Raw genomic sequence first — 20,078 nt, forward strand, 5'->3', positions numbered from 1 at the left:
CCGACATGCCAAAATATGATGGGACTTCAAACTCTCAGAAGCATATTGTCGCATATACAACAGCGGTGAAAATGAATGATTTATCTACCCACGAGATCAAATCTATTTTGCTAAAGAAATTCGGAGAGACTCTCACAAGGGGAGCAATGGCATGGTATTCACTGTTGCTCGAGCATTTCATAGACTCCTTTGAATGCTCGCAGATTCTTTTATTAAGGATCATGCCAGAGCCAGAAAGATGCAGGCCCGGAAGGCCGACATATTCAGAATTGCACAAGGAGAGTCCGAGTTGCTGCGAGAATTTGTCACCCGATTCCAAAAGGAATAAATATTTCTCCCAGCTGTTCTGGATGAATGGGCGGCTGAAGCATTCACCAAGGGCCTGAATCCGAGATGTTATGGTGCTTCCTAAAATTGAAGGAAAACTTGTTTAAGTTCCAAAGCAACAACTTGGGCAGAGGTTCACAATAGGTACGAGTCCAAGATAAGGATTGATGATGATCAAATTGGCTTCCCGGTGTCGGCAAAAGGTCAGAAGAAGAATAAAGAAAAATCAAAAGATGATTTCGACACAAATAGGCGGTCTTCGAGGGGCCGATTTTTGCCCTATAAACGGCCTGAAGGATGCGGTAGAGGTTTTCGGTCAGAAGATAGGTTCGTTACTGACAGAAGTATTGATCGTGGTTGGAGCAACAGATCATTGTCGCACAAAGAAATGTCAGATTCTCGGGATCCTTCCTATCCCAGGATATTAGAATACAACTTCAACGTTTGTGTGGTAGAATTGGTATTAGCTGTGAGGATCATTAAAGAAGCACGGTTCCCAAATCCTATGAGGTCTAATTATAGCTAAAGGGACCCTAATTTTTTGTGTGAGTACCATGGGATAAATGGCCATCGGACTGGGGACTGCCGGCATCTGTGTGAAGAGGTGACGACATTACTAAAAATGGCCATCTCAGGGAATTCTTAAGTGACTGGGTCAAGAGCAATTACGGTCGCAACCATGATAATACGGAGCCCTCAAAAATAGGGAAGATCCCCCGCGCCAGACAATCAACATGATATTCGGGAAAAACAAGATTAACGGGGTTACCTTCTCGGCAGCAAGAAAGATAAAGGTATCAGTAAGCCATAGCAACAGACTCCGGGAATTTGCTGAAGATGATATCACTTTCACGGAGGAGGACACAAATGGATTGTTGCTACCGTACAATATTGGTAAATTCTTTAAAAGTATTAGATTTTAAGATCAAACGTGTTCTGGTGGATCCAGGAAGTTCGGCCAATATCATACAATGGAGGGTATTGGAGCAAGCCAAACTTACCAAAAGCATCATTCCGGCCACAAAACTCCTCGTCGGGTTCAATCTAACAAGCGTAACAACCCGAGAAGAGATCCTGCTGCCACAAATGCCTAGGGGGTGATGAAGACAACCCTTTTTGAGGTTGTGGACGGTGATATGGGTTATAACATTATTCTAGGAAAACCATGGTTGCATGAGATGAGAGTTGTACCATCAACATATCATCAGTTGCTGAAATTCCCAACTCCCGAAGGGATCAAACAGATAAAAGGTGACCAACCGGCAGCAAGGGAGATGAATGTGATTTCGGTCTCTAGTAGCAAAGGGAAAGAGTTTGCGGAATAGAAATTACAAGAATCAGTGCCTGCTCTTGAATCAAGTGAAGTTATCTAGGGGGAAGAAGCGTCAAAATCTTATCAGGTACCGAGATATTTCTAGGTACCAGAAGAGGCGGACGCAATGAAGTCCACAACGGAAGAGCTTAAACAAGTTTCATTGTTTGAAAAGTTCTTGGAAAGGAAATTCCACTTGGGGACCGGACTACACCCCGCAAGCTCAAGTCTGGATTTATTGAATTTCTTAAATATAATGCCTTTTGTTTTGCATAGTCGCATGCGGATATGACAGGTATCCCTACAGAAGTGGTCGTACACAAGTTAAGCTTGGATCCCAGCATCCCTTTGGTAAGACAAATGAAACATCCTATTGCAGAGGCCGGGAATAAATTTGTAACTCGCCTACTTGATATCTGTTTGATCCGAGAGGTAAAGTATCCAAACTAGCTAGCTAATGTAGTAGTAGTTCCTAAGAAGAACAATAAATTTTGTATGTATTTAGACTATAAATACTTAATAAGGCGCTCCCAAAGGACTCATTCCCACTACCAAACATCGATCAAATGATTGATGCAACGGCTGGGCACGCATTAGTGAGTTTCGTCGATGCTTACTATGGGTACAACCAAATCAAGATGAACCCGGAGGATCAGGAAAAAATTTCATTCATAACAAATTTTGGCACATATTGCTATAATGTGATTCCCTTCGGGCTAAAGAATGTTGGAGCCACTTATCAACGGCTCGTAAACAAGATGTTTGAAAAACTGATAGGTAAAACCATGGAAGTTTATATAGACGATATACTTGTTAAGTCTTTAAATGCAGGGGATCACCTTAAGTACTTGCAAGAAACCTTTGATATCCTAAGGGAGCATAACATGAAGCTTAACCCCGAGAAATGCACATTCGGGGTCAGCTCCGGCAAGTTCCTATGATTTTTGGTATCAAAAAGAGGAGTTGAGGCTAATCCTTACAAAATCAAATCCATCGAAGACATCCCGGACCATCTATCAAGCGTGAAAGAAGTCCAAAGGCTCGCAAGGAGATTGGTCGCTTTGAGTAGGTTCATTTCACAATCATCATAGAAAGTCACTGTTTCTTCACACTGCTCAAAAAGAAAAAAAACTTTGAATAGACCCCGGAGTGCCAGGAGGCTTTAAGGGATTTGAAGAGGTATTTATCAAGCCCTTATTTACTATCAAAGCCGGAGGAAGGTGAAACACTGCTGATCTACCTAGCAGTCTCGGAGGTAGCAGTAAACGTCGTTTTAGTTCGTGAGGACGAAGGTATGCAATATCATATTTATTACGTTAGTAGAATTTTAACATGAGCAAAAACTGCTACCGACATTTGGAAAAGCTGGCCTTAGCTCTCGTAGTCGCCGCTCGGAAGTTGAGGCCTTATTTTCAGCATCACCCGATAGCTGTGGTGACTACCTTTCCCTTGCGAATATCCTTCACAAACCCGAACTCTCAAGTAGATTGGCCAAATGGGCCATCGAAATGAGCGAATTAGACATAGAATATAAACCTAGGACTGCAATTAAGTCACAAGTTTTGGCCGACTTCATGGCCGATTTCAGTCTGGGATTGATGCCTCCGGCAACTAGAGAAGCAGTGATGGTGTCAGAATCAGCATAAGGAGTTTGCACCTTATTTACGGATAGAGCTTCCAATTAAAGGGGTCCGGGCTTGGCATATTAAAGGCAAGCCATAAGAACGGTCCCTTTGACTAACACCGAAGCAAAGTCTGAAGCTTTGATTACAGGACTCGAATTGGCCTGGGGACAAGATTCTGAGGTTGTAAAAGTCAAATGCGACTACCAGCTGGTGGTAAATCAAGTCTACAGGATCTTCTAAACCAAAAAAGAGGGCATGCAACAATACGTAGTAAAAGTTTAGGCTCTGCTTGCTCGATTCCGAGAGTGGTAAATTACACATATCCCGAGGGAAGAAAATGCAGAAGCAGATGCATTAGCCAACCTCGGTTCATCAATAGAAATAAAAGGATCAGATTCTGGGATGGTAGTACAGCTCATGCACTCGATTGTGGATGCAGATAGCTACTATAAGGTGAATGCAAAAAATTTGGTCTGTGAGTGGAGGAATAAGATCATTGATTATCTCAAACATGGGAAGTTGTCGAAGACTCCAAGGCATACCGGGCGCTACGCACCAAAGCAGCATGATATAGCTTCAAAAGAGGCCAACTTTACATGAAATCTTTCCAAGTCCTGTTGGTCCAATGCTTGGGAGCCTTTGAAGCTTATTATGTTATGCGAGAAGTCCACGAAGGTATATGTAGAAATCATTCGGGCGCAGATTCCTTGGTACTAAAACTGGTAAGGGTATGATACTATTGGCTCCGAATGGAACAAGACGCCAAAGCTTTCGTACAAAAATACGATAAGTACCAACCCTACACAGAACTGGTACATCGACCAGCAGAACCATTGCACTCAATTCTGTCTCCATGGCCGTTCACGAAGTGGGGAATGGCTATCGTCGGCCCTTGGTAAGGTAAAGATTTTTTTTAATTTTAACTGACTATTTTTCTAAGTGGGTTGAAGCATGTACTTATCAGAAGATTGGCGAACGTGAGGTGGTGGATTTCTTATGGGAAAACATAATTTGCAGATTTGGAATACCAAAAGAGATAGCCTACGATAACGGACCACAATTTATAGGCACAAATATCACAAAGTTCTTTGAGAACTTGAAAATCAAAAGAATCACATTTTGCCGAATCATCCGAGCGCAAATGGTCAAGCAGAATTAACAAACAAAGTGATTATACAAAACCTCAAAAAAGGTTGGAAATAGCTAAAGGCAAATGGCTTGAGGAGCTTCCTGGAGTGCTATAGGTGTACAGAACAACGGCTAAATCGAGCACAGGAGAAACTCCTATTTCCCTTGTGTACGGAGCAGAAGCCTTAATCCCAATAGAAGTAGGGAGCCTACCTTGAGGTATTTCCTGGCAAGTGAAGAGACAAACAATGAAGCAATGTTAGTCAACTTGGAGCTACTTGATGAGCACATGGACTTGGCGCATATAAGAATGGCAGCTCAAAAGTAGAGAATAGAAAGATATTATAACTAAAGGGCCAAACTCCGTTACTTCAAAGTGGGAGACTTGGTTATATGGAAAGTAACTCAAAACACTCGGGACCTCAACACAGGGAAGCTAGGTCCAACATAGGAAGGCCCATACCGGGTTTCAGCTATCACTGGGAAAGGTTCATACGAGTTGGAAAATCGGGATGGAGAAAAGTTGCCAAGCAGCTGGAATGTGGCTCGCTCAAGAGATATTATTTCTGATAAACATCACCTATACTAAAAGTATGTGTTGCACTATTTTTCCCTTCGTCCAGTTTTTGTCCCAATTGTATTTTTCTAGCAAGGTTTTTTAACGAGGCAGCAACGGAAAACATACTACAAAGAAGATCTCAACAGCAGCAATAAGACCTTTAATAGCAAGGTACACAAGCAAAGATCCACTCCAGAGTAGTTAGGTAATCTTTGGCTCGATAGCAAAATTCCTACTGGAAAGTTAAGTTTGCTATCGAACAAAGGTTACCTGACCGTTCACAAGTGCAAGCCACTAGGGAATTGTTAGATAGTCTTTGGCTCGATAGCATAAATCCTAAGGGGAAGTGAAGTGTGTTACTGAACTGAAGACTGTCTAGCAATTCATTGGTGAAATCATCAAAGATGTTAAACTTCTAGTGTTCCAATTCGCATTTGAACACTGGGGGAATTATAGGAGGATACAACAACAATGATTGCCACGTCGAACGAAAAACGAAAATCGGAAACATAGTTCTATCACTGGAACCGCGGATATGCAGCTAGCCCCGTAGAAACAAGTTGTACAAGTTAGCCACAAGAAATGGCAATTTCTCTTTAGCACAACGAATGCTTATGTACTTTTTAAAAGTGCAAGGAATAAAGTAAAATCCTTTTATTTCTATCTTGTTCTTGTCTGAGCGATGAATTAATTTTGCCATTTGTAAGTTAAACAAGTACTTCAAATGCTAGTGCCGTAATGAACAAGATACATCCTCTTCAAGAGCACAATAGACATAAAAGGGTCCTCTCTTATGAAAACCCTCACGTTAAAGGGTTGATTTTGGAAGAACTTATGCCTGGAATCCAAATGCCTTCGGGGAAAAATACACCCGAGGCCCTGCACAAAAAGACACAAAAAGCAAATTTGCGCAAAATACTTAAATGAAAAAAGACACAAAAATCAAACTTGCGCAAAACACTTAAGCAAGAAAGAACATAAAGATGAAAACTTGCATAAAGGTTCAAACAAAAGAATGCAGAAAGACTCATTCAATACTTGAGCAAAAAATATTTTTATTCACAATAAAAGTTCCAAAATGGCACAGGTACAAAAGTTAGAAAAAGAAATAAAAAGCTAAACTGTTGCATCTCTGTAACCCGTAGGAAGAGTAAAGTCTGCGCCCCCAGAGGAAGTGGGTAGATCCGCAGCCGGTTCGATATCTTGGCCTTCATCATTTTGGCTCTCAACATCATCACCTTCCGGTTCCTCTCCAGTTCCCAAGAACTCAGAATCGGAACCAAAAGAATTGGTCGCATCAGGCATGGCCGAAAGGCCTCTTTTTGCGGCTAAACTCCAACTCAAGGGCCTTAGCAATTTTGGCGTCAAAATATATGACACCTGCTTTGGCCTCTTCCAAGGGTTTTCTCCTCATACTATACATGGAATGTGTTTTTTCAACAATGAGGGAAGTCGCTCGACGCTGCAGTTTTTCTTTAAGTTGGTCAACCTCGGCAGAAGGATTCTCTCACATGGACCTTACGGATCGGAGGCTAACATCGAGAGCACATACAATAGAGCTGAAAAGTTTGTTATGCTCGTTGGTCCTCTTATACTTCTCCTCCAACTAGGCATATTTCTCCTAGGCAGTAGCAAGCTCTTCAGTTGTGGAGTTCAAGGCCGCCTCCAAATTATTTAACCTTTCAGTGGAGGCAGCCTCACAATCGGATGCAGCAAGAACAACACTATGGACTTTAGCCCATTTAGCCTTAGCCTCTTCAAATTGAACTATCAACGAGGTGATTAAGGGTCTCTACTTCTCGCTCACTTTGCTACTAATGAGCCTCCAACTCAACAGCCTCAGCGGCTTTGGCTTCCAGTTCTGAGAGGCAAGCAATAGTTTGATTCTGCTTGGCCAAAAGTTGATCCCACTCAGAGGTTAGTTCCTTCTTTTCCCGAATCAACCTTTGGAGGCCCTCAGAAGCAAGGAAATTGGCCTGCGAAACAAGAAAGGCAAAATCAAAAATAATATTAAATCAAAGATAGGATAAATGACAAAGGAAATGAAGAATATACCGTTGCGGCGTTGTACATAGCATTGTTCAACAGACACTCTCCTGAGAGAGCCTGTATCTTTTTCCTATCTTTTTCTGAAGCCAGCTTTAGATAGTTTGCAAGTTCCACCGGCTAGGACAGCAGATTGCATTTGGTAGAGACCTAGAGAGTGACACTCCTCCTCCTTTGCTGATTTTCTGAGGGGGCATCATAATTTTGCCCCAAATTTCTATGAACTGGGACTGGGGAAGAGGAACATCTTCTTCCGGACAGATGCGGCCGATGGAGATGATGTAGCGGTTGCTGGTAGAAGAACGGGTGAAAAATATGATGAAGCTGATGGCATTGAAGGGTGAGAAAAAGTTGTGGCAAATGCAGTGTTGGTTACTAGTTGCTCATCAACCGAAGACGGCAGAGGCCCGGTACTCAACCTCACGGTATCAGGCGCAGCGACTGGGATCAAGCAACGAGAGTTGGCATTTTCTACCATTTCAAACTCCCCCCAAAGTGCCGAGACATCGCCCTCGGTTGGTGTAACGAACACAGTAGGTTGAGCATTTTGTTGAGTTGATAAGGATCGTCGTCTTCTATGTAGAGAAACTCCCTCAGAACTAGCTTCTCCATCACCGTCGATCATCACAATGTATATGGTCAGCCCAGGCAGAGGGCTCGTCACAATGACTTTCAGAGACAACTTGGGGACGACATTCTTCGCCCTCTTATTCTTTCCCCCGGTTGCGGAGGAACGCCTTCTTTTTGGTTGCTTGTTCTCCGGCCAGGGACTCAGTGAAGAAACACTTGTACCCGAAGTAGGCCCGGAGACACCTATTCGAGTAAGCACCTTCTGAAGCAGCCCTACTGCATCAGTAGAATCATCCAAAACATCCTCCTCGGGGATGACAACCTAGCCCAGGGGTAGACCTTAATTCAGTAAAAAGGGGAAAATTAATCAATCTTCTCCTCAAATAGAAAGAAAACATGAGATGAGTCTAAGTTACCATGATTTTTGGCTTTCCACCCGTATTTGAGGGCCAGTTCTTTCCATATGGGGGTGTCAGGCATAGTGACGTCTAAAAATCTTTGGACCTACTGGTCCAAACCTTCAACCCTAGGTGGAACCCATTGAGTTGATGAAACAGACAAAGGAAGGAGGATCAATACGGATATGAGGAAATTTCTAATAAAGGAAATATTAAACAAGGAGCTTACGAGTGCGGTTCCATGATCCCAGGAAAGATGTGGTCATTGTTGGACTGATATCATCGGTGAAAACTGCAACGAACCGTTCCACTCTCCCACGGTCGTTATCATCATCCATGCTAGATAGAAGAGAATGATAGCCGCATTTGCTGAAATTTATCATTCCCCCACGGAAGATTTTGGGGGAATATAGGTTCATCACATAAGCTAAGGATAGCTCATCTCCCGTCTCCTGGAACAACCATCGAAGACAAGCAATCGTCCTCCACACAGAAGGACTTACTTGCGCCAAACACACCTGGTAGCAGAAGCAGAACTCCGCAATAACGGAGTCAAGCTCCCCACTCAAAGAAAATGCTCCCAAAGTAAAGAGATACATGTAAAAAATATGTAAAACCCTGCTTGAGTAGGGTTACTCGCTCTATTAGATCAGGAGCAATAATGTCCAAATCTTGGTAGCGGCAATCTTCCTTCACAGCAGAAATACTGGAATGACATATAAAAGAAGGGTATCTGTCAATGGCCCACATACGAGGGTTAGTAGAAGTAAACTTCTCATCGAAGTCTTTGGTGGTAACCAGGCTCTTTAGGACAATGGTGCTCACTGTAGGGGGAGCGGCATCGTCAGCTTTGCCTTTGTTCTTTGAAGAACCGTGCTTTCTTGAAGAAGAGGCCATTTCTCAGAAAAGGTTTTTTCTTAAAAAAGGAAGTTGAAGAAAGGTTGAAGTCGAAAGATGAGTCGTGTAAAGAAAGTATTAGAAAATTCGGAGTATTATGAAGTGTAAATTAAAAAAGTTGATGCGTATAAGTAAAGGTTTGGGCTAAACTCGTGGCCATAATCACCTCGATAGCCGGGAAAAGTTATATTGAATCATGGGATGACGCGTGTTTGGAGCATTAAATATGGATAGACATGTATCTAATCAACTGTCAGAAGGTTCTCAAAGGAGGTCAGTGAAATTCCCGCCAAAAGAAACGTTTCTACCAACTTCCCGGTGACACAAAGTTATGTCACCAGAAAGTAGGGGGACTATCTATATAGATAAAATATGTTATGCTAAGTAATTGCATAAGAGAGTGACACGTGAAACCGAAGGCAGAGGATAGCGAAGGCCGAAGACAACTGTTCCATTTATTACCGGAAGGAATGATGCTCATAAAGATACAATAAATGCCTACCACCCGGTAGCATTTAATGGAGAATATTTTACAGCATTTAATACACTACCCATTACAAAGAATTTTCCACTCATGCCCACCATCATACGTTCTTCAATGACCCTCATAATTAACATTAAAGAAGGGCATGATCCTAGGACTTTATTTCCTAGGTGAAACTTTAAACAGTGAGCTCTGTTATCATTGTAAGAGAAGGAATTTTCTGGCAAACTTATGTTATAATCTACTCAAAACTTTATACAATCTTACCTTCTTACTTTTTGTCACGACCCAAATCGATGAGCCGCGATGGACACCCGGTACCTTACTCAATCGAGTACCAACATAACATATCTTTCATGTCACACTATCATAGACAACTGAGCCGGAAGGCTGCAATGAGATAAGAAGAATACTACATGTGATACCAACTTATGCATAAGACATACGAGCCTATAAGGCCAAAATAACCACTCGTACACTGAACATAGGCCGATAAGGCCAACAATCTTTTATGTACATGACATCTGTCTACAAGCCTCTAAGAATACATAATTTTCATAAATGTCGGGACAAAGTCCCGCCATACCAAACAATATACATATAAATCATACTAACCAAACAAGCAACTCCGAAGCAAATGAAGCGCACCAACATCTTCCGCTGAGCTGATAGCCTACTTGGAGGGCTCTCGACCTGTCTATCAGGACCTGCAGACATGAAACGCAGCATCCCTGGGCGAAAGGGACGTCAGTACAAATAATGTACCGAATATGTAAGGAATGAAAATCAATAAATAATAGACATGAGAAAAACATGGAGTAAAAGACTCGACATGTGCATTTGCATAACTCTGTGAATCATTTCATTTTTTATAATGTCATGCATATGTGTATAAATGTTAGACCATGCATGGGTATATGTGTTCATAACATCATCAAGGCTCTGAGGGCATCCCATCATATCATCTCGGCCACTGTGAGCAAATCATCAACATATACTAGTTGATTAGGTGGTGGTGCGTATATAACACCGTAACCTTTTTCAAATATCTCATATACATACATACATACATACATACATACATACATACATACATATATATATATATATACGTGTATATAATGCTATATGGTCATGGATCAATGTACACGAATGCAATGCATGAGAAGTACGTCAATAAAATCTCCTGGAATGTCATAAGAATGCCTTTGAGTAATATCATGAAGTAAACTTTTTTCAACTTACGTATTTTTCTGAGACCCATGAACAGATGATAGAATAATATGACACATGGAGAATCAAGAACATAAGCATCTCTCGCATTTCTATGAATATAGTCATTTATGGAAATTGCGCATTTGCTCGTTTCATTTGTGTCGTATAGATCATGCCAAAAGAAAGAAGAGATAGCCTTAACATATCTGGAGTAGGGAAAAATTCGTATGATTATTCTTGAGAAGGATTACACTGTATTCCCTTAAAATTGCAAAATCCCGATGTTATTACGCAGTGCAATTTCGCACGAATTTCAAAACTCCCTCGCCTTCGTTCCTTGCTTTGTCTTTCTGTATGCTATATCATATTTTCCTAATAGAAATTCTACAGCCTTTTCTTGATCTTCAAATTTAGTAGACATATGTATTTTGCGTATTGAACAATTACACCATTAACGTCCTTGTGTAATTTTGCGGCTTAAATTCTATGCCTTTGTAGTATTGTTTAACCTTTGTCAAAGTGAATTTTGATCTTTCTTGAAGATGATATAGAGATGACTCACATTTTCTACCTTTTACGTGTAAAATGGCTAAGGAATGATGTCCAAGTGCCTATTAATTATATTGTCCAAAGGCAAGAGTCATGTAACTCTTTCCTTACTTGCTGCCACAGGGGGAGTTAGTTCTTATCCATAATTATCCATCTAGCTTCTTAATTAATTTGGTAATTTCCCACTAATCTAATAATTAATCAATTATTCATATAATTAAGAATTATCTCAAAGTACATAAAATACTATTCACTTTTAACACACTTTGTATATCTTATTATCATGGTTATATAGTACCTTGTATGACACTAGTTCATAAATACCGGGTATTATAGCTCGGATCGTATTTTATCCCACATGTCAAACTTGGACGAAAATTCATTTTCTTTGACTTGCTTCCCCTCTCACCTTCACGAATTTACCCATCACTTGTTTGAAATAGCATAACCCTTATAATCTCCAAATAGTATTTTTCTTGGACTGATGTCAATTACCTTACGACAAATTCAATGTACAATACTACAGGGTGCAACATCGTCGTAATTTAATACTGTGAAGCATAACATCATCGTAATGTAATACTGCAAGGCGTAACATCATCGTAATATAATACTGTAGGACATAACATTATCGCAATATAATACTGCGAGACGTAATATCGATGTAATATTGCAGGGCATAACACTTTTCAATTTCATTATTGTTGTGCCCGGAAGCCTTGCTCCCAGAATCCCCGATTTTGCTATTTCATCTTCATCTCAATGCTAAGTATTGCATATTTCTTCAATTCTTTTATTATTTCAAGATCGAATTAATTCACTTGTCTAGAAACTACGTATAAATTCAACTGTACCATTTTATGGACAAACACTTTTATCTTCATGTCACTTGCTCCAACTAACACTTGTACATTATTGCTAATATTTATTGCTCAATAAATTCACCAAACACTATTCAATGTGCTAATATTATTAATCTTTAGTATATATTTTTCTCGAGAAATATATTTCATTCACCTACCAAATAGTCATGTTGTCTGATCACCTCCCCAATACTTCTTAGGTTACCTTCTATCTCTTCTCATACTCGTTATAGTCAACCGCTCACACCTCCTTACTGGGGTATCTGGGCTTCTCCTCCGTACGTGCCCGAATCTTCTGAGACTCGCTTCTCGCATCTTGTCATTCATATGAGCCACATCTACCTTCTCCCAAATATCTTTATTTCTAATCTTATCCATCCTAATGTGCCCTATCAATTTTTTACACGAATAGACAATTTTTACCAGGGTCTAGGCGGTTGTTGTGGACGCAAAATCTTAAAAACAGCCTCCTAGTTAGGCAAAGCAAACTAACCCGAGTAAAGTAAAATTAATAGAGCCATTTGTTCATTATCTCTTTAGTCCAACTATATAAATCAGAGTTTTGTTAGGTAAATAGACCAGGATTTATTAATTATCGCGGGTATTTTTTGGTTAATATGAAAATCTTAAATCTATATATCCTTCGAGTTAAATAAAACATTTGTTGTGTAAAGTGAAGATAATATACTAAAAACAGACTTTTATAGTATATTTTCTCAACACTGCAACATGTGAGTTAGCTCTACTTTCGAGGTCAGTTTTCATACTAAGAGCCCGTTGGGCTTAGCTGATTTAGAGTAGCTGATAAGCATTAGGGGCTGAAAAGCACTTTCAAGTGCTGAAGCTGATTTAAAAATAAGTAATTACGTATTTGAATAAAAGTGCTGGAATTAATAATATGCAGCTGGAGAACTGGGTATACGAAGAGTTTTGTTTTAAAAAAAAAGTATTTTAGGGATATAATAGTAAATATTCTGGTCAAACATAAAGTGCTTATAAACTTAAATTTGATAAGTTGTGGGAGACCAACTTATGGCTTTTGGCCTATTTTTAGCTTATAAGCACTTAACTTATAAGCAATTTTAATTTTACCAAACACGTAGATAAGCCAAAAAATGCTTATAAGCCAGTTTGACCAGCTTATAAGCTTAGCCAAACACCCTTAAAAAACAAATTGGCGGAACTGATTAGTCAATTGAAAAGTCCGTATTGTTTTTGGACATATTCAAAGACTCGAGTTTATCATATTCCAGAATATAGACCGTTTGGTCAAGCTGCAAAAATCAGCTTATTTTGAGAAGTGCTTTTTTTCAAAAGTGCTTTTCTCAAAAGTACTTTTGGTGAGAAACAGTTTGTGTTTGACTAATTAGTTTGAAAAGCACTTCTGAGCAGCAATTAGTGTTTGGCCAAGCTTTAAAAAACTGCTTCTAAGTGTATTTTCTCAAAAGTACTTCTCAAAAGAGTGCTTTTGGAGAGAAGCTACTTTTTTTTGCTTCTGCTTCTCCTCAAAAGCACTTTTTTCCTTCCAGAAACTTGGCCAAACACCTCAATTTTTGGCCAAAACTGCTTTTGGCCAAAAAAAAGCACTTTTGACCAAAAAAAAGCATTTTTGGCCAAAAATAAGCTTGGCCAAACAGGCTATTAACTGCTTGATCATTGATCATCCCAAATCGATCATAAAAATGGCATACAAAAGGCACATAAATTATAAAAATGAATTGACACACTATTATATAATACTCCTAGTAATTACTTGGAGTACGAGAGATTGGCCCCGGGGGACCTGAGGAGAGAGGTAGAGACAGGCAGAATAAGTATTGGGGAGATGTGATTAGGCCGGATATAACATTGTTTCAGCTTACTGATGACATGATCATGGATAAGAAGGTATGGAGGTTGAGAATAAAGGTAAAACGTTATGATAGGTAGCCGAGCGTTGTCTTGTTTGTGTATTGTCGTATCCCTTAACTTCTGTTATTACTTGTTGTTGCTTTCATTTCAATTTTCTGATTACAGTACTACTATTGGTTTTTTTTTTGCTTCAATTTTCCGATTGGTATGCTTGTTGTTGTCCTTCTTTTACCTTTCCCAAGTCGGGGGTCTACCGGAAATAACTTCTCCGCTTTCTTGAAGGTAGGGGTAAGGTCTGCGTATACTCTATCCTTCCTGGACCCCACTAATAAAATTACACTGAATTGTTACTATTGTTGTTGTTGTGGTAATAATTACTTGGATTATTATGGGATATACTTGATTCATCGTACTAAAGATATGTTATTCAATTTAAAATATGGTTTACAATAATTACTAGTGTAATATATTCTTATATTCTAATTGATGTACAGCTGGCCCATAAATATATTATTCCCAACTTATCCTCAAGTAACAGTTATACTAATAATTAGTCATATTTGGCAGGTAGAAACAAACGTTTATCATGGAGGACAAAATATACTTCCAATTACCAAATAGGACAAAATAACCAGAAAAGTAAGTCATATTATTATCTTTGATGAAAATTAATTTAAAATATTTTGAAAAATGTTATGTCATCTCCACCATCAACATATACTGCAACTAAGGTGACCTTTGAATCTGCCTTTTTGAAAAATAAAGAATAGTCGTTGAGTGAATTAGTGTATTCTTTAAAATTGAGAGCTGCTACAAGTTTGGCGTACCATGCCGTGAAGCATGTTTCAATCCATATAAAGATTTTTTTAACCTGCACACAAGGTTAGAACTAGGACTAGACATACCGGCTGGGAAGTTTCTTGTAAATCACTGTGAAGGAAAGCATTATTTACATCTAATTGAAACAAAGGCCATCCCTTTTTAACTGCAATAGCCATGAGCCATCTGACTGTAGTCATCTTAACTACAGGGAAAAAAGTCTCTGTAAAATCAATTCCCTCTCTTTGTATGTCACCCCTTATTACTAGTCTAGCTTTGAATCTCTCGACACTTTCATCAGACTTATATTTTACCTTATAAACCTATTTGGAAGGCAAAACCTTCATTCCCTTAGGTAACTTCACAAGCTCCCAGGTTTTGTTAGCCTTCAATGCTTCAAATTCTTTAGTCATTGCTTCCTGCCATGCAGGATGTAAAACTACCTGGGAATAAGTTGTAGGTTCTGAAATATGGGAGACTGATTTTAAAAGGTGTTGATTTGTGCTGAAAAAGACAAAACAAAAATTCAAGAGATGCTGAAAAAACAACTAGAGGTTAGGTTAGTCAAATAAACTGAATTACACGCATAATCTGCCAAATAAGTTGGTGTTTTATGTTCTCTAAGTGATTTCCTGATTGCTCGATGATTTGATAATGAAAGGAATGGGAGACAATGTAGAGTATCTTGCTGAAGAAGAATCTGGAATAAATGTGTGTTTAGAAAGGGAAGAAGAAGAATTGGTAGATGTATGGCAAGTAGTAGGTGAACCAAGACTACTAGATGAATGTAAAACAGGTGATTGGCTGTGTGAAGAAGAACTAGTAGAGTAGATTAAATTATTTGTAGGATTGGAGGAAAAAGAAGGTAGAGTATACATTTGATCAGGAACTGGAAAAGTTGTCTGAATAAGTGAGGATTTTGAGAAAGGAAAAACACTTTCATAAAATTTGACATCCCTTGAAACAAACAACTTCATAGAAGATAGATCTAAAAGCTTGTAACCCTTCTTCCCAAAGGGGTGTCCCATAAAAAAGCATTTTACAGCTCTTGGATCAAATTTGGATCTGTGTAAAGACAAAGTTGAAGCATAACAAAGGCAACCAAAAGATCTTAAAAATTCTAAGAAAAGTTTCTTTCCAAAAAGAAGTACATAAGGTGATTTAGAATTCAAAACTTGGACGGAAATCTATTTATAAGAAAAGTGGCAGTGAACAAACACTTACCCCAATAGGTGATAGGAATATGATACTTAAAAAGTAAAGCTCTACTTGTTTCCAATAAGTGTTTGTGTTTACGCTCTACAATACTATTTTATTGGGGCGTGGCAATGCAAGTGGTTTGATGTAAAATCCCTTTGGAAGAAAAATATTCTGATGTAGAGTTACTGCTACCAAACTCCATGGCATTGTCTGATCTCACAATTTTTACTTTTCTGTTGAATTGTCTCTCAATTATGGAAAGAAAGGCATTACTTTTTGTTTTAAATAGGTAAGTCCAGGTCCATCTACTAAAATCATCAACTATGGTAAGAAAATATTTATAACAATCAAGAGTTGGAACCTTATAAAGTCCCCATGTGTCAATGTAAATAAGATAAAAAATGAAAGTAGTGGAAATAGTACTAGAATGAAATGGCAATTTGGTCTGCCTTGCTTTAGGACACACATCACATGGTAGATCAAATCTGGATAAGGAATGAGACTGAAACTTAGATAAATGTTGCATACTAGAAAGTGGCATATACCCCAAACATTTGTGCCATAGGCTTACATTGCTAGGTAATTGAACTGAATATGAAATTGAAGTAGAAACATTCTTTTGACTAAAACTATTACAAGCTGAGACAGAAGGATAAACAGGCTGGTGATTAATCTTGAAACTAGTAGAGACGGACTTTGAATTGAGTAGATAAAGACCTTCAAGAATTTTACCATTTACCACTGGCCTCTTCGTTGAAGGGCCCTGCAAAATAGCACCAAAAGAAATGAATAACATGAGATAATTTAAGTGTTTTGCGAGTTTATGAACAGAGATTAGATTGAAATTGAAATCAGGCACATAAAGAACATTTTTAATAGTTAAATCTGGCAGAATGTGTACACTTCCTATTTGACTAACCTGTACTTTATGAGAATTAGTTTAACATATAAGGGAAAAGGTAGGGTAGTAATATTGATTAGAGCAGAGAAATTAGAGGTCATATGTTCAGGAGCCCCTGAATCATTGATCCAGCTCTTAGGATAAACGAAAGAGAAATAAGAGAGTGCATAAAGTGAAGGGTTTGAAGAGGGCAGTAGTATACCTGCACAATTAGCAGAAGCAACAGCCTCAGTCATTTGCTCACCTTGTTGTCCAACTTTTACCTGTTGGAGCAAATGATAGAGCTGAGAAAATTATTCTTGTGTATGGTATTTCCTGCTGAATTTTCCTCTCCCCTATGGACTGTTTGGACTGCACTTCCTGTTCCAATTGCAGCATTAGTATGAGCAACTCCTTAATATTTTTTAGACTTAGTGAATTTAAAATCTGGGGGGAAGCCAACAATTCTGTAACACTTATCAATTGTATGCCCTAATTTTTTGCAATAGTTGAAAAACATATTAGACTTATTTGCATTGAGAGTTCCTTTGAACTTTCCTTCTCTATTTTTCTGACTGTGAAACTGTTGTTGTGATGCCATAAAAGCAGATTCTACAGAATGCACCCCAATATAGATCTCCCTTTGTGTTTCATCTTGAATCAAAAGGGAGTAGGCCTGATTTACAGTTGGAAGGGAAGACAACATCAGAATGCTACTTCTTAGTGCACCATATGTCTCATTGAGCCCTATCAAGAATTGGATAAGCCTACCATCCTGAAGAGGTTTCAAAGTTTTTGCCTTACCACCACAAGTGCAATCACAAGAGTAGTGTACACATGTTGTGTCCAGCTCATCCCAGATCTTTTTCATCTTTGTGTAGTAGCTAGCCATGTCAGAACTTCCTTGAATCATCTCACTTAACTCTTTCTGCAACCGATACAATTGTGCACCATTACATTGACCAAACCTTGCTTCCAGCTCAGTCCAGATATCCATAGCAGTCTTTGAGTATAATACACTATCTACTATGTCTTTTGAAAGAGAGTTAAGGAGCGAGGAAATGACCATGTCATTACACCTATTCCATGCCTTGAAAGAAGGAGAGTTTGAATCTGGTTCTTTGATGCTTCCATCAATGAAACCTATTTTGTTTATAGCTGAAAGAGCAATCACTATGGCTCTTCTCCAATCTCCATAGCTTTTTCTACCAAAAATAGAGTTAACAAAAACTATTCCAGGAGAATCTGAAGGATGGAGATAAAAAGGATGTGAAGAATCAGTAAGAACTGTGTTACCAGTTCGAGTAAAAGTGTTTCCTCTGTCAACAGTAGTGCTTCCATCATCTGATGAAGGTGCCATTGGATGTAGCTCAAAGAAAACAGTAAAGAAAGAAAGATTGAAGAAGAAGAAAACTTGAAAGAGAAGAAAATTCAGCAAGTTGTTCCTTGCTCTGATATGGAAATTCTCTTTTTCATTTTTTATCATTTGAATCTGTACATTGTTCCTTTATATACAAGTATGTGTAGAAAAGAATAAAAGGTAAATACAACTATGTATTTACACTTGTCTTATTCTAAGAGGCTATGTCCTAACAACCTTTTGTCCTATGTAAAAAGGTCAGATATGCACAATACTAGATAATATCTACAACTGGATTATTGAACATTCTGGAAGCATTGAGTAAAGTTCCAGCTGTGTCAAGAATCCTATATTGAAGTGGATCGAATAACCTTCTTATATTAGGCAGTCCATTCTTCTTTCTACATTAGGCCTGGATATCAAACTTTGTATATTGGCCCATTAATTTATTTGACCCGACAGACTTTATCATAAAATATTTGGGTTTTGTACTCTTCGATATATCCGATATACTTTGTATCTTCGTCTTCAATTCCTCTTTGTCTGGAGTAAGGTTTTCGATTCCAACACTTCCAACAATTTGTGATAGATTTAAATGCTTTAATAGTAGTATTGAAGGTTTGGTGAAAATAATCTAGAATCCATCATTATTGGGATATCAAAAAAAGCTTGAAAATTCAATTGGATCTTCTTAATTATTGGGTTATTGAACTCAATTTGTTGCTCGATTATTTTCGGCTAGTTGTTTAGGTAGTGTGGTTAAATTTTGGTGTTGTTGGAAATTTTCCCACAAACAACCATGGTGGTAGCAACAATGATGTTTAAGATAGAAAATGGAAAGATGAGGAAGATGAGTTTTAATTTTAATTTCTAATATTTTTTTCCTTTTTAAAGTTAATGACACGTGTCACGACCCTATTAGAGCGTGACTTTCACGTTATCTAAAAAATTGGCCAAGCACAAAAGTGATGTGTCTTAGACACATTTTTGAAAGATTGAATGGGTAAAAAGTTTCCCGTAAAAGATAAGTGTGTAACAGGGATTTCGCTGTAAGGTTGATGGATAAACTATGTATTATGCCTAAAATTAATAGAGCCATTTGTTCATTATCTCTTTAGTCCTACTGTATAAATCAGAATTTTGTTAGGTAAAGGTGGACCAGGATTTAATTAACGCGGGTATTTTTTGGTTAATAAAATGAAAATCTTAAGTCTAAATATCCGTCGAGTTAAATAAAACATTTGTTGTGTAAAGTGAAGATAACATACTAAAAACAGACTTTTATAGTACTATATTTTCTCAACACTGCAACATATGAGTTGGCTCTACTTCGAGGTCAGTTATCATATTAAAAAAAATTTGGCGAAATTGATTAGTCAATTGAAAAGTCTGTATTGTTTTGTCATATTCAAAGACTCGAGTTTATCATATTCAAAGACTTGACGATGTTTGACAATTGGGATTATTATAAAATGGCATACAAAAGATACATAAATTATAAAAATGAATTTACACTCTAGTATATAATACTCCTAGTAATTACTTGGAGTGCGAGAGGTTGGCCCTGAAGGGCCGGAGGAGAGGTAGAGGTATGCCGGATAAGCATTGGAGAAAGGTCATTATGCAAGATATGACGTTGTTCCAGTCATGGATAGGAATATATGGATATTGAGAATAAAGGTAAATAGTTAGGATGGGTAGCCAAGCGTTGTCCAGTCTGTGTTTTGTTGTATCCCTTAACTTCTGTTATTACTTGTTGTTGTTTTCGTTTCGGCTTTTTGATTAAGTACCTACGGTTAGTTTTGTGTTTTCGTTTCGATTTTTCAATTGGTATGCTTGGTTGTTGTCCTTCTTTTATCTTTCTTGAGCCAAAGGTCTACAAGTCTCTCTGCCTTCTTAAAAGTAGGGTAAGGTCTGCCTACACTCTACCCTTTCCGACCCACTAGTAGGATTACACAGGGTGGTTGTTGTTATTGTAGTAATTACTTGGATTAT

At 38.4% G+C, this 20,078-nt stretch overlaps 1 protein-coding gene across 1 annotated transcript; it reads right to left on the reverse strand.

Moving 5' to 3' along the window:
* Positions 1-14,966: 14,966 nt before the first annotated feature.
* LOC104220888 (uncharacterized) lies at positions 14,967-18,083 on the reverse strand. The gene is made up of 6 exons (XM_070147305.1): positions 17,187-18,083; positions 17,008-17,104; positions 16,789-16,946; positions 16,389-16,606; positions 15,316-15,708; positions 14,967-15,147 (listed from the first exon to the last, which is right to left on the reverse strand). The coding sequence occupies exons 1-6, from the start codon at positions 18,081-18,083 to the stop codon at positions 14,967-14,969; spliced, it is 1,944 nt and encodes a 647-aa protein (XP_070003406.1).
* Positions 18,084-20,078: the final 1,995 nt, after the last annotated feature.

This window comes from Nicotiana sylvestris, chromosome 5 (assembly GCF_000393655.2).
Source record: "Nicotiana sylvestris chromosome 5, ASM39365v2, whole genome shotgun sequence".
Lineage (NCBI taxonomy): Eukaryota > Viridiplantae > Streptophyta > Magnoliopsida > Solanales > Solanaceae > Nicotiana > Nicotiana sylvestris.